At 40.9% G+C, this 15,978-nt stretch overlaps 1 protein-coding gene across 3 annotated transcripts in view; it reads right to left on the minus strand.

Annotated features, from left to right (window-relative positions):
* Positions 1-15,978, minus strand: part of CFAP61 (cilia and flagella associated protein 61) — a 282,753-nt gene that overhangs the window by 59,029 nt on the left and 207,746 nt on the right. For all 3 annotated transcript variants that reach the window (XM_060611053.3, XM_060611051.3, XM_060611061.3), the window contains 3 exons: positions 11,947-12,239; positions 4,646-4,973; positions 3,190-3,281 (listed from right to left, as the gene is read on the minus strand). In XM_060611053.3, coding sequence (XP_060467036.3) covers positions 3,190-3,281; positions 4,646-4,973; positions 11,947-12,239 — 713 coding nt within the window. The remainder of the gene's footprint in view (positions 1-3,189; positions 3,282-4,645; positions 4,974-11,946; positions 12,240-15,978) is intronic.

Below are 15,978 nucleotides of genomic sequence, written 5' to 3' on the forward strand. Positions count from 1 at the left end.
TCAAATACTGTCATAGCACCAGCCAAAGAATCTATTTAAGTTGCATTCTTATTAAAACTCGTTATCTAAAAAAACGCCTTTTTAAGGGGTTTTTATTAAAAACCTCCTCTGACTTTATTCAGAGAGAGAACCAGTGGTTCAGAAACAAATGACGCTGCATGTAGGAAATTACAGTGTCCTTGAAGAATCTGGTTCTGTTTGAAACCAAGTCCAATATTTTCCAGCTCTTGAACATAATATTTGGCTCCAGTTATTTATCTATGATGACCAAAGTGCTCAGCCTTTGAACACAACATCTGGCTTCATCCTATTTATCTAATGCCCCACATCACTGGTGGCAGATTGTATTTTCCAAAGATGGACACAACAATATCCCCCACATGACATAATCATGTGCAGTATAGCCTTGACACTCTTCCCATGGAGAGATGACCTCTATGTCCTCTCTCCTTGAATCCCGGTGGGCTGTGACTGCTCCAACAGATGGTTTGGGGAAGTGACTCTGTGTGACTTTCAAGGATGGGTCATAAAAGGCATTGCAGCTTCCAGCTTGCTAGTGAAGACACTTATACTCAGAGCCCTGAACCATCAGGTAAGAAGTCTGACTACTCTGAGGCTGCCGTGCTGTGAGGAAGCCCAGGTGACCAGGGCTGGGTATGATGCTCTGGTCAGTGCTCCCTGTGACTGAGTCAGCCCAGCCCAGGGGTGTACAACAAGCCTTCAGAGGATCCAACCACTGAGTCACAACGAATCCTTCTAGTCTTCCCAGCTGAGGCCCCAGACACCATGGGGCAGAGAGAAGGCATTCCCGCTGTGTCCTGTCCAAATTCCTGACCCACAGAACCTGTGAGCAGAATCAAATGTCTGTTTCATGTTGCTAAGTTTTCTTATGCAGCAATAGACACTGTAACACTATTCCCTATGACCCCATCTTTATTTGTAAGAAAATCTAGAATCAGACTGCATATATGGGACATACCTAAAAGAATCTAGGAGAGGCCCAAGGGAAATAGATTTTAATATGTGGCATCTATCCTTCCCCTGCAAAAACCAAGTTTCATTATTTATCTGGAACTATGATCAACAACAACATCCACCCCTGACTGGTTACCTGTTTCGTTCCTTAAAGGCATTGTTACTTTATATGTGATCCCTACTTTATATGTGAAATACAGAGAAGTTGGGTGACTTGTTCAAAGTCCATGGGAAGTACATGGGAGAGTTGGGATTCCAATTTCCAGAAAGAAGAAAGGAGAGGAATGAATAGCCTGTGCCATTTTGAGTCCATCTCCCTTTGAGGAATTTTCCAACAGCTTCTACTTACAACTCATTGGCCAAAACCTGCCACATGGCTAATCCTATTCTCAAGGAAATCTGGGAAATATATTTATTTTAATAAGTTGATCAGACTGTTACCTCTCAAAAATATTCAGGATAAGAAAATAGGCAACTTGGGGTGCCTGGGTGGCTCAGTCGGTTAAGCGTCCGACTTCAGCTCAGGTCACGATCTCGCAGTCCGTGAGTTTGAGCCCCACGTCAGGCTCTGGGCTAATGGCTCAGAGCCTGGACCCTACTTCCGGTTCTGTGTCTCCCTCTCTCTCTGCCCCTCCCCCGTTCATGCCCTGTCTCTCTCTGTCTCAAAAAGAAATAAACTTAAAAAAAATTTTTTTTAAAGAAAATAGGCAACTTGCAGTATCTGCCTCACTGACAAAAAAGCAAACATGACACACCTGAAAGGAAACCCCCAAATGATAACCCAGTTTGCGACCATCTGCTAGAGGATCTAATCTGAGGAGCTTGCTAACTGACCAACCACACAGTGTCCTTTCCAGTTACTTTGAATCCAGGGGGTGTCCCACCCCACAGCTTCTGCTTCTCCTGGATGGCCCTTCCAGTGTAATTCAGGCAGGGCAGAAGAACAATGGGGTCTGGATGGACCCTAAGCAATGTATTTGCCACAAAGGTGGTTAATTATCTATTGGTGCATCACAGGTTACCTCAAAATTCAGCAACAAACTGTCCTTCAGTAGGTGAATGAATAATTTGTGTTCACCCAGACAATGGAATATTCTTCAGCACTGAAAAGAAATTCACTATCAAGCCATGAAAAGACACGAAGGAAACCAATCCACATTACTAAGTGAAAGGAGCCAATCTGAAATTATACAGTATGATTCCAACTATATGACGTTCTGGAAACTATGGAGACAGTGAAAAGATCAGTGGTTGCTGGGGGTTGTGGGGAGGGACAGATGAATAGGCAGAGCATAGAGGAAGGAATTTTAGAGCCACGAACCTACTCTGTATGATACTGTAATTGTGGATACATGTCATTATACATTTGCCCAAACACACAGAATGTACAACACCAAGAATGAACTCTAAAGTAAATTGTGGACTTTGGGTGCCAAAGAGGTGCCAGTGTAAGTTCCTCCACTATAACAAATATACCACTCTGGTGGGGAGTGCTGGTCATGGAAGAGGCTATATATAAATGGGGGTAGGGGGTACATGGGAAATCTTGCTATTTTCTTCTCAGTTTTGCTGTGAACCTAAACCTGCTCTAAAAAACAGTCCATTAAAAAAACACGTAATGCCTTAAAACAATAATAAACTTATTACTTCAGTGTTTGGGAGTCAGAAATTAGGCATAGCTTAGCTAGGGGACTCTGGATTAAGGTATCTCATAAGTTTGTAGCCAAGATGTCTGCTGGGGCTGCATCACCTGAAGGCTTGGCTGGGGCTGGAGGATCCACATCCAAGGCAGCTAGCTCCCTCACATGACTGGCAAACTGCTAATGACTGGTACAGGAATCCTCAATTCCTTATCATATTAGCCTCTCCAAAGGACTTCCTGGGTGACCATACAACATGGTAGGAGGTGATCCAGGAAGGTGCAAGTTGGAGCTATAATATGTTTCATGACCTAGCCTTGGAAGTCACACACAGTGTTATGTCCACAATATTCTGCTGGCAACACAAGTCAGCCACATTCTGTGTGGGAGGGGACCACACAAGGGCATGAATACTAAGGAGCAAGAATCATGGGGCCATCTTGGGGGCCAGCTATCATGGTGGTTTTCTGATGAACCAGTACAATATACTAAAGACTCTGAATAAAGAATTTCAACCTCCTGTAAATAAAGTTTTATATTTGAAAGTAAAATGAAATTCAAGAGTAATACTTACAAAATTAGGCTGGGCCATTTGTACCTCTAAGGGAGTTGGAATGGCAGGTTTGGCAATATGCAGATAATGGTAAGACCCAGGTAGAATGCCTCCTATAGGAAACAGCAAGTTTTGCACATTTTAGTTTAGTTGTTGACGCAGTGGTGATAGTTTATATATTTGTATCATAGGATAAACAGAGATGCCTACCATGGTACACGCTACTCACCTATCCCACTAAAGTACTACTATTAGTAAGAAATTCCCTGAGATTGAAATTATTTAAAAACTCAATGTGAATGTGCCATTATACCCATAATATAGTCACCAATGCTCCAGGAAGATGTGCCAAGCTCATCCTGTGTATCCTGTGATTTCCCATAACCCTTGGCACTCTAACCTATGCCTGCCAAAGCCAGACCAAGACCTAGAGAGACCTTAAATGGTAATGCAGTGGTATTCCCATTCCTTGTCCTCTTTCAACATGTACTCAAAATATTAAAGTGGCTGTTATTAAGGAAAATCAACAAAGTTCTTGCTCAACACTTAGAAAATTATCATTAAGAAATCCTTACTATTTCTAGCTTGTCCCATAAATATGAGCTTGATCTAGCTCTAGTCTCTGACACTCATCCCTTCTCTTCCTTTCCCATGGCCACAACTTTCCTAAGTTTTCATCCAAAATGAGAAGCAGAGCAGGATCTATCAGAGTCCATTTAATTAGGTAGAGAACAACAAGGACTGGAATGTAGGGCTTTGTCTCTTTATCTCATATTCTATTTACTGGATTAGGGTCCATGGATGCCCTAGGGGTCCATGGATGACTTTAGAGGTGGGTCCATCAACCTCCTGGAAATGAACACACAGTTCTGTAAATATGCACATTTTTGTGGTAGAAGGTCCACAACATTCAAAGACACTATTCTCAAAGATATCTCTCATCTCCCAAACATAAATACTGTATTGCTTATATGATGATCTTCTCAGGGGTCAATATGGCTTAGGGGATGAAAAGTGAACTATTTTACAGTTGTGAATGGTTTCGTTTATCCATCCAGATAAGAGGCCAAGGCCTCTATCCAAGGATACTTGGAAGGGTCTCCTTATCTCTGAGCTTATAGTGAGAATGAAGGTTTTGCAAGATGTCAGAGTACTGCACCACTAACCAGTTGTGAGTGACCTTTGGGCAAGTTAATGATTATTCTCGGTCTCAATTTCCTTACCAGTAAAATAGGAGCCACAGTTATGATGTGGTCCATAATACATGCTCAAAATAAAAAGGACCACAATAATAATTCCAGGTCCATAATAAATGCTTAAAAATGAGACTGAGCCCTCCCCCATCTCTGTGCAAACCCACTGAGGGACAGAGGAGCCTCCTCACCAAGCCTAAGAGAAACATACAGGGCAGCCCTGAGCACTGACCCAGATCCAATGGGTGGTTTAATTGGAGGGAAGAAGGTGGCCTACTACAAACCTTGGATCTTGGCTCCCTTGTACATGGGGATGAGTCGGTCAAGATCAGCCGGTGGCTCAGTCACAGGCTCCAGGGTTGGGTCAAAAAGATTGAGCATGGCTGCTGCCAGCTGGAAGCCAATTTCTTTGGAATTAAAGCTGCTGTGAGTCCACTCATTTGAGTAATATTTATTGGAGAATTTGGTGAGGGAGCCAGCAGCTCTGATGGCTATATCATTGGTGTGGAAATTAGTATCAATCACAAGTCGGCCGTCATAGACAAGACATGCATCATTGAGTGCTTTAAATGTTTCATAATCCACGTTCTTCTCACAGAAGCTAAAGAACATCTACAAAACAAACACTCACATTATTACTTAGTCATCACTCTTCATTTTACATTCTCAATAGTGTGAATAGTCTCCAGAGCACCTTATCTTTGGGGGCATACAAAACAACAACAATACTAAATCTACCAAAATGTCATAATGGTGTGGTGTGTGTGTGTGAGTATAGAGAGAGAGAAAGAGAGACAGACAGGAGCATCTGTTTTTGGTATGAAGGACAAATTAAGATACCTAATGTTACTCCTTTTTGTAATCACTCAATCTAGACATCCAATGGAGAGAAGGATGCCAAGTGATGGAGTATCTATTAGAAAAGTAATTTTTTTCCATGTAAAATGGTTTATATCCATAGAGACACCACTTACCCCTCATTCACCTACATTTTAGATAGCTCTATCTCAGCCTCCTCCTATTTGCCTCTTCTTGTGTCTGACACTTAGGTCTCTCCAGGTTCCTTCTTGGGGTCACCCCAATCCAGTCTTGAGTCTTCAGATTGCCTTGTTCCTGCCCTGTTACACCAGAAAGCCCATCCCTGAAGGATGCCCCAGAGAATGAGAGCCCCATCAGTATCAGTATCTACCAGGTTTGGGCTCCTGCCTTATTCCTTCCTGCCCTGGCATGGAAGACAGTAAGTATTTTCAGGATACCTATCCTATGACAGGCACTGTGTATAGAAGGGCCCAAAACACCTCTGCATGCTCCTTAGATGTGACCTGTATGCTTCCTCCATTCTCTGCCCAAATTTCAATGCTTTCTTGTGATTATCTGGATATCTTCTTCAACAGTGATGTTGAAAGTCATTACGGCAGTCCAAGTTAGTTGTTTTTAAGTCTTCAGTTGTCATTGAAATAGTAAGTTTAGTCATTTTTATCTTAACCTAAATATAATTTGCCACCTTATTAAAAGCATGCTACAAAATGAACATATGACGTGGGTCCTCATCATTGTGATGGACATCATACTCCCTGCTTCCTTCACATGCCTGCTTTATGTACCTCACTTGCCCCATTAGGTACAGAAATTAGCTCTCTGGGGCCAGGAATACTTCCTTTCCATATCTCTTCCCTACACCCATGAATGGTGCATGAATGATGAATGATCCTCAGTAGCCACTAATCACATGTGACTATACACATTTAAATCTAAATTAATTAAAATTAAAAGAAAATAAAAATTCAGATCCTCAACTGTAGTACCTATTTCAAATGTCCAAAAGCTATAGGTGGCTAGTAGCTGCCATATTGGACAACACAGATACAGATCATTTCCATTAGTTCTATTGGACGGTGTAAGACTTAGATCCATCACCTCTGTGATGTCCTTTGTTCTCCCTTAGGGAGCCACCAGGCCTTTGCCCTTTTCATTGTTTCTTCACTCAGCTATCTAACCTATCCCAGTTACTCCTATCCCAGGCAGCTTCAAGTCTCTTTAGAATTCATTCTGTCTTATAATTCTTAGTGACCACAGGAAAATACATTTCTCTGAGTCTCTGACTCTGGATCTTTCTGTCTCTCTACTCTTCTCTCTCTCCTCCATTCTGTTCCCATCATTATAAAAATAGATCTCCCACTCATATAAAAATATGGAAAGCTGTTTGATCTGAATTGAAATCATACATGAAAAAGTACCATCAACCTCTTGAGCCCTTGAAAATATTCAGAAGCCCCCTTCAGCATTCCCCAAAAAGTTCTTCTACCTACCCAGATTTTTCTTAATTAAACCTACTTTTAATTGAGTAGCATATTAAATATGTTATTTCTTATTTTCCCAGGTTTTAAAGATTACTAGTACTGCAGTATTATTATTATTTTATATTTTTTTGGTGTAGGAATTCACAATTTTGTTGCACTTGGGATTTCACAGGAGTTTGTGAACCAGACTGAAAACTGAATAAGCAAATCTAACACATTTCATGGGAACATGTGTTCTAAGTTACAAATCTTTCAAGTACAACTCATGCATTTTTGTAATACCAACTTAGCATTACATACTGGATGAAAATATGAAGTAGAAATATCTGGCCACATTGAAGTTGTTGAATAAATATTTAAGACTACTTATATTAATAATTCTGATTATGGAGAGCAAAACTCCTTGGTTAGCAGATCGGGAGTCAGTGATCTGATAAAACTCATTCATTATGCATTCATACAATATCTTGGTGAAGAAGATAAACATGGAGTTTATAATCTAATTTGAGAAATGGACATCAACAAAGTCATCACACTGACAGGCAGAGGATTTCAGATTATAATGAATGCTGTGTAGAAAAGGGAGAAACCCGGCTGGAGACTGGACCATCTGGTAGGCACCCAGGAGGCACTACCACCCGGCGGAAGGAAGCCAGGTGTTGATGTGAGTCCAAAATCCAACTCCAGAGTTCTGCTTCTAGTGTAACGGTGTGATCCCCTCAGGTTAATCCTTTCACTGATACAACTATAAACTCTGGTCAAAGTACAAAAACTATCACCCAAGTATTCTGATGAGCATTTAAAAGTAGATAGATGGTGCAGGACAGTAAAAACTTGGAACAATGACCAGCATGAGAGTAATTTTCTTATTTTGGTGGCTTTTGGAAGAGGATGGACTATAGTCATTTTATACACTAACAGAAGAATAAAGATGGTAGAGAAAAGAGTCAGTGAACTTGAAGTCACATCAGTAGCAATTACTCAGTGTGAAGAATAGAGAGAGAAGAAACAAAGAGATTGAAACAAATGAATAGGGCCTTAAAGGCCCATGCAGCAAGAGAAAGTCTAACAGATGTGTGACTGGAGACCCAGGAGGAGAGGAGAAAAGAAGGAGGCAAGAACTAATGGCCAAGATCTTGCCAAAATTTAGTGAAAGTTATAAGTGTATAGATTCAAGAAACTCAGTGAATGAACCCCAAACAAGATAAATTCAAGAAAAAACATGTTTTGATACAAAATAAACACAGAACCCCCACAGCATCAAACTTCTGGGAACTGAAGATAAAGAAAAAATCTTGAAAGCATCCAGGGGAAAATGACACATTACGTACAAGGAAACAATGGTTTGAATGATGACAGATTTTTAAAACCAAAACTCATGGATGTCATAAGACAATGGAAAAAAACATCTTTGAAGAGCTGAAAGGAAAAAAAAAAAAAACAATGTTCTAGGCCATGATCCTATATCCAGTGGATCCTATATCCACACAATTCAGGGTTGACTATTTTTCCAGTCTCTTTCATGTTAGCTTTTAGTAACTATACTGTGAGATTGGTGTTTTTAAATAGAGGAAAACTAGAGAATCCATTGCCAGCAGACCTGCAACTGTGTGTGCAATAGGAAGTTGTTCAGGATGAGAGGGAATTGAATTGGATGGAAATCGGATCTTCAGAAATGAAGGCAGCAACAAAATTGGAAAATATTGGGGTAAATATAAAAGTCTATTTTTCTTCTTAAGTTCTTTCTGTTTAAAACAAAAATTACAATTTTGTTGGGTTTTTCAACGTGTGTAGATATAATACCCATGACAAGTGTAACAGAAAAGGGTGTCCAGAAAGTGGCAAGAAGGTACCTGTACAGTTGCAGGGTTTTTATATTTTATGTGATGGTACAATATGAACTCTAACTAGAATGTAAAAGATTACTGATGTACAGTACAAGCAGCAACCAGCTGGAAAACAAAATTTTAAAAAGCCATTTATAATAGCTCAGATCCTGCACAAAGGAAGATATACCAATGGCCAATAATCACATGAGAAGATGCCCAACATCATTAACCATCAGGAAATCCCAAATTAAAAACACAATGATACATCATGTCATACCCAACAGAATGGCTAAAATTAGAAGGACTGACGATACCAAGTGCTAGCAGAGACTACGGAATAACTGAAACTCTCATACGTTGCTGGTAGAAATACGAAATGATACGTCTACTTTAGAAGGCAGTATGGTAGCTTCTTAAAAAGGTAAACATTCACTGACCATATGACCTAGCCATTCTTCGGGTGGATAGCTAAGAGAAGTGAAAATATGTCTACCCAAAGATGTGCACAAGAATGTGCACAGCAATTGAACAAATAAACCAAATGTGATAGAGAAATATAATGGAATACCACTCAGTGATAAAAAGGAATGAACTACTGATACATGGAATAATATGGATGAATCTCAATACCATTACGCTGAGTGAAAGAAGCCAAATACAAACTAGTACATAATGTATGATTCCCGTTATAAAAATTTTAGTTTTAGCAGGTGCTCTGAGTATGATACCATCTGTTTTTGTTTAGTTTTCCCATCCTGCTGTAACAAAGTACTGCAAACTGGGTAGCTTAAAACAACAGAAATTTATTCTCTTACAGTTCTGGGGATGACATGTCTGAAGTCATGTTGTTGTCATGACCATGCTTCCTTCTGAAGCTCTAGGGAAGACTCCTTCCTTGTCTCTTCCTAGCTCCTGGAAGTTACCAGTGATCCTTTCTGTTCCATGACTGGTAGCTGCCATCACTTCAATCTTGGCCTCTACCATCATATGGCCTCTTTCCCCAAGTGTCTCCTCTGAGTCAAATCCTTCTCTCCATAGACGGGCACCAGTCATTACATTTAGCGCCCTCTCAGATCCACCGTGACCTTCTCTTCAGTTGATACCATCTATAAAGATCCTATTTCCAAATAAGGTCACATTCAAAGGTACTGGGGATTAAGATCATATCTTTCTGGGGGGATGTAGTTCAACCCACAATACTGTGACCACAGTCAAAATAATGAATGTATTCATCCCCACCAAAATTTCCTAATGCCTGATAGCGATGCTACTCAAAGCTGACAGTAGAGGAGAGAAATGCTCTGACTTCTTCCTTTTTGCTATTTCTAATCTTTTGCCAGTACCTATTGTTGGCCAAGCACAGATGAAGGTCAGTGAGCAACCAGCGCTGGGAAATATTATCTGCACAGGCCATTCCTTGTGGTGCAGAGCACAGTGGAGGAAGTGGGAGGCTTTATCTAACTCAGATTGCTTTAGGATGAAGTTTTAGCAGGAAGGTGTATTGGAACAAGGCAGGTGAGAGTATTTGCAAAATGTCTCTGCCACAATTTCAATTTTGATCTCAATAGGGAAATGAAAGCCAGAGGGGGCTGCTAGAGAACCTGTATTCTGTTGCTTATTTGGGGAGGTTTGCTTTTTTTTAAAATTTTTTTTAACGTTTATTTATTTTTGAGACAGAGAGAGACAGAGCACGAACGGGGGAGGGTCAGAGAGAGGGAGACACAGAATCTGAAACAGGCTCCAGGCTCTGAGCTGTCAGCACAGAGCCCGACGCAGGGCTTGAACTCGCAAACTGTGAGATCATGACCTGAGCCGAAGTCAGATGCCCAACCGACTGAGCCACCCAGGCGCCCCAGGGGAGGTTTTCTTATATCCCTGCTTCCTAAGCAGGGTATGTGTTTACCTCCAGTGGCTCCCCAAGATAAATGTGGCATATCTTCCAAGATTATCATTTTGGGGAGAAATTTTGGGTGAAAACATTTTGATTCTTCTTAACCTAAATAGGTATTGCAACATACATGTGACATACATTAAAATAAAATTAACTTTTCCTGTCTTTTTTGCTGCTGTGTCCCTCACACTTAGGACAGAGCCTAAGACTTAGCAGGTGTTCAACGAAAATTTGTGGGATGAATGAATAAATGAATGTATTAAGGAGCAGAATGCAAAATTTCCGTAGATTATCAGGATAAAATGAGGGATTCCAGAGAAATCTCTTCTGTGCTTTGAGATCCTGTCCAGACTGTGGGTGTGTGTGTGGGGGGGGGGGGGGCGGGTGGTGGTGGATAAAGGTCACCATCATTTACCTGTAAGGGTACTTGGGTCAGAAGCCCTGACTTAGGCTGACTACCCCCTACTCTCAGGTAAGGAATTGCTATGACCCCTCACAGACTTCCCCCAAGAATGTGGCATTCTTTACCACAACTGATCACATATTCCATATTCACACTGTACTAAGCCTCCACTTTGTAAGGAAGGGTCCCTTGCTTCTCTATTAGATTGACTGGGCCCTTCCCTATCTCCCTGCTTGCTAGCTTCTGCTAATCTCCTGAACCGGCAAATCCAAGGACACGGGTTGTAAATCAAGCTATTACACAGCCTAAGAGAAAAGTTCTCCTTCTCTCAAAAGATAGATAATTAGATAGATAATAGATAGATAGATAGATGATAGATAGATAAATAGGAGAGAGAGGTCTTTTAAGTCTCTAGTTCACGGGAGAGAAACCCACTATTGCTGTTTCTGGAGTCTTAAAAAGTTAACAGCAGCATAGACTTTGGGGCCCTCTGACCTTGGTTGGGAGCCCAGCATACCACTGACTTGGAGGCAGAGTGTTCTCATCTGTAAAATGGGGATGCTTCCCCTTACAGACCTGTTGTGACCAGGTGACAGACGATACTGCAAGCATGCAGCATGGTGCCTGGGACATGGTGAGCTCCTGGTCCATGTTAGCACTCTCTGAACCTTTGACACTCCTTCCATGAAGAGGCAGGGCTTAATTCCCCTCCCTTTGGATATGGACAGATGATACAGTATCTCATTCTTTCTCTTTCTCTCTCTTTCCCTTTCTCTCGCATTCGGTTTTAGAACCAAGCCACTCTTCCAAGATGAAGTGTTCTGGACAAAATTGCAGCTGAAGATGATCTAGCATCTAAAGTCAGAGGAAGGGTTGAATGTGACTCCAGCTCCACCCCCAGTCTGACGTCAGCCACGTGAGAGACTTCAAGTGAGAGCTGCCCAGATGGGCAGGCTCAAATCCCAGGACCCAGAGAGAGAAAAATAATATATGCCACCGAGTTTGGGGTGGCTTGACCCTCAGCAATAGAGCATCTGGCCATTAAAAAAAACCCCAAAACCTGTGGCTATGAATTCCCGACCCGTCATCTCTCAGACCCCAAGTCCGTGGCAGGTGAAGGCTCTCTGGAGGTGGTGAGTGAAGTTCACAGGGACCTACTTACGGAGCACGGAAGTCTGAAAGGCTTGGTGGGCGTGGTGAAGCAGGCGCTGTGGATGGGGTCTGGGAACTGGCCATCGTTCCACTGAGCCAGGAGGGCGTCGCGGTAAATGGCAACCCCCGCAGCTCTGAGCGCGTCCTCCACCGCTCTTTCCACCGAGTAGTTGTTGATGCAGGTGATGGTGGAGGTGGGTGGGGGCTGCACCAGGTGGATGTAGCCGCCCCTCACACCAAGGTTTAAAAGCGTCTCCACTGTGGTGTAAGTGTCAATTGTATTCCCATAGACAATGACATTCCCTAGAAAAGGAGGCAAATGCTAAGATGCACAGTTTAAAAAAACAACCCAAACCTTGTTAGTCGAATGCTAATAATACCGAATTGTTCCCTATAACCTTCCCCTTTTTTCAGCTGCAGGAAGTCAGCGGTGTTTCCTAGCAACGGCGACCAAGATAATTTAGTAAAGAATTGGCACAAAACATCCCACAAAGTAGTCAAGTACTTTTAACACAGAAGTAGGACATTCATCTATGGTCCTGTAATATGAAAGTTGAAGTTATGATAAATGAAACCATCTGGAATAAAACCTTTTATCTTTTTTTTCTTTTTTCCTTTCCCCTAGTCGCAACACTTACTAAGGAAAAAAAGTAATAATAAAGCTTGTGATATTTACAAGTTCTTCCTAAGTGATGAGCAGGACGCTGGTAAAAAAAAATCATGGATGAGTTAGGACAAACATTTTAATATTTAAGTGTTGAACTGGGTTGATTTCAAGGAAACTGTTTCCTTTTTTGAGAACTAAAGACTAAAACATTCTGCTTTTCAATGGATAATTTTATGAAGATTCAAATTCTGATTTTTAGATTTAATGGGTCGAGACCTAGCAAAAGGGAATGCAAGTTGTTCTTTCAGTCGGTAAGAATGAAAGCACAATATCATCTTGAAAGAGTTCCCCCGGGAAAAGCATTTAGACAGTAACAGTCTAAGCTATTTACATTTCTTAAAAATACTACAGAAATAATTACATGTGACATGTTTTAAGATCAAACTAACAAATGAGTGAAATCCAGTATATGCTATTTTTGACACTGAATTGGCATTTTTACCTTTTTTTTTTTTTTTTTTACAAAGAAAGGAACTGCCATAGACTCACTTTTCAGGCAGCATGTAACAATTTTATGACAAAATGATAGATTCATTGAATCTCTCTTTTTTTCCTGTTTATGAAATGATATTAAGAGAAGTTTTACAAGGCAAAATAAATGGTAAGTTTATTTTATTCAATTTCATTGCATAAATTAAGGAAAAATCTATTTCCATTCTAAACTGAAAGAAGGTGTAATGGCTGGTTTTATTTGCTTAGGAAGAAAAAAGGAACTAGAACACCTTTCAGATTGCTTCTCTGATGGTAACAGCATCTAGAAAGTTCTCCTATACTTCCTGTTGCTCAAATATGGAATGGAAAGAAGGCATTGAGGCAAGCGGGCAGGGTCCTTCCTGCCTTCACTAGGATGCTCTAATTTTGTGGCTAGGATCATCTCTCTATTCAGATGCTCTAATACAACATTCCTCTATGGGCTGCATTTTCCTTGTCTGAAAGAGCCAACATTTTGCTTAAATTATTTTGCTTCCACCTGCTGTGAAACATGAATCCTAGCTGTCTGGCACAACAAAGACTCAGCCTGGCAGGAAAGCCAAAACTTGAACCTAAAACTGTCACAGGTTTGAGGTCTTCCACCCTTTTAAAATATGCATGTCAACACAACATTCATTTTCAGGGAAACAAATTTAAGTGTTTATGCCCCTCCTCCCCCCCCAGAATTCAGGGCTGAATATTTTTCCAGTCTCTTTCATATTAGCTTGTAGAAACTATACTGTGAGATGGGCTTTCGGGGAAGCCAGGGCAATGCGATGCTGCTGGGTACTATCTAGCAAGGGTTGCCCACAGACTATAGGCAGCTGAAGAGGATGAGGCTTTTCATTTCAAAAGGTAATATATTTTATAAAATCTCTAGTATTTAAATTAGATGTTTACTGACAGATATTCTAATTGCAAAATAGATTTGCCTACAGTTCAATTTGGAACAAAATCCACCCCCCCCAATATGAGACTTTGGTTATCATAATAGTTGCAATAATGCAACATAACAAATCACCCCAAAACTTAGTGTCAAACAACAATCAGCCTACTGTTGTAGGTCAGCTCACACATCTGCGGGCGGGCTGGTATCAGCGGATCCGGCTCCACATTGTGGTTGGGATTGTGCCTGCACACGTGTCTTGCACCCTGGTTGGACGGAGATACCTGAGGCATGTTCTATTTATGGAGAAGTGTAGGAGCATGGGAGGGCAAGAGCAACTGCTCACTTTTCAAGCCTCTCCTTGCATTACATCCACTAACGTTCTGTTGACCAAAGCAATGCATGTGGTCAAAGGAGTGGGAAACACTCTGCCCAGGGTAGGAGAGGGAACAGTGTGGATATTTGCTGAACAACAGTCCAAAACCATCAGCTATATTGGGCATCGTAAATAAATGCTTATATGATGCCATCTAAAATTTTCACCTAAACATGTTTTTTAAGATTATTTACATATATCTCTTTCATTACTCACAAAATAGAGTAGAATCTCATTGTGATATACAGTAAAACCTTGGTTTGCAAGCATAATTTGTTCCAGAAACATACTTGTAATCCAAAGCACTTGTATATCAAAGCGAATTTCCCTGTAAGAAACAATGAGGGGTGCCTGGGTGGCTTAGTTGGTTGGGCATCTGGCTTTGGCTCAGGTCATGGTCTCACAGTTTGTGAGTTCAAGCCCCGCATCGGGCTCTGTGCTGAGAGCTCAGAGCCTGGAACCTGCTTCAGATTCTGTGTCTCCCTCTTTCTCTACCCCTCCCCTGCTCACGCTGTCTCTCTCTGTCTCTCAAAAATAAATAAATGTTAAAAAAAATTTTTTAAATAAATAATGAAAACTCAGATGATTCGTTCCACGACCCAAAAATATTCATATAAAAATGATTACAATTCTGTAATGTCATACAAAATAACAAACAAAATACAAACTATAGAGAAAATAAACAAATTAACTTGCACTTACCTTTGAAAACCTTCGTGGCTGGTGTGAGGGAGACCAGAGAGAGGAGGGTTGTTGTATAGGACAACTTTCACTATCACTAACAGAATCACTGCTATCTATTGGCTCAATGGAATCTTTTTCTGCATGGGGGCCATTGTATATACTTGCATGGGTGTTGACTACAGTAAAGTATTAATAAACTCTTGTCATATACTGTATTTAATGTAAGTGGCAATAAGGCAGCAGAGGAAAGGGTCTATATCTGCAGGCAGCCTGACCTCGAATGAAGCAAAGCATTCCTAAGCTTACTCTTATATGGAAAAGCAAAGGAATGTCCATAGGTGCTTTGAAGTGACAAAAAAATACACTAGTGCCAGTTGTAGGCACCTTCCAGGGTTCTGAAAAATCACTGATTTCTGCCAAACATGGTAGCCTGAGACTGAGCATCAGAGCATGGGAGATGATCATGCATAATCCCAGAGAGAGAGAGAAGAACCATCAGCTCGGTTGTGATCATGTGACATTCAGCATCATGTGCCACTCTTATCGCAAGACATCGCTCATTTATCAAGTTAAAATTTATTAGAAATGTTTGCTCGTCTTGCGGAACATTCGCAGAACACGTTACTCGCAATCCAAGGTTTTACTGTAATTTTTTACTACAGAAATAAGAACATGCTACAGGTCAGCTCACATCCCTCCACAAATACAAAAAGACCTGATGTGACAAGGGCAGCTTTGCCAGTTCCATCTCTTGCCTTTTAAATGTCTGCACTATGATATTTCCATGGTATTTGCACAGTTGTGAGTTCTTTCTACGTCATTTCTCACTTTGTAAAGAATTTTTAGAGTCCATTCATGTTTATTGCATGATTCCTGTATACCAGGCACAAAGCCAGGCACTTATAGACACAATCTATAATTACATTCATAATCATGAGTAACAACAGCATAAAGTATA

Source organism: Panthera onca, chromosome A3 (assembly GCF_046562875.1).
Source record: "Panthera onca isolate mPanOnc1 chromosome A3, mPanOnc1 haplotype 2, whole genome shotgun sequence".
Taxonomy (NCBI): Eukaryota; Metazoa; Chordata; class Mammalia; order Carnivora; family Felidae; genus Panthera; species Panthera onca.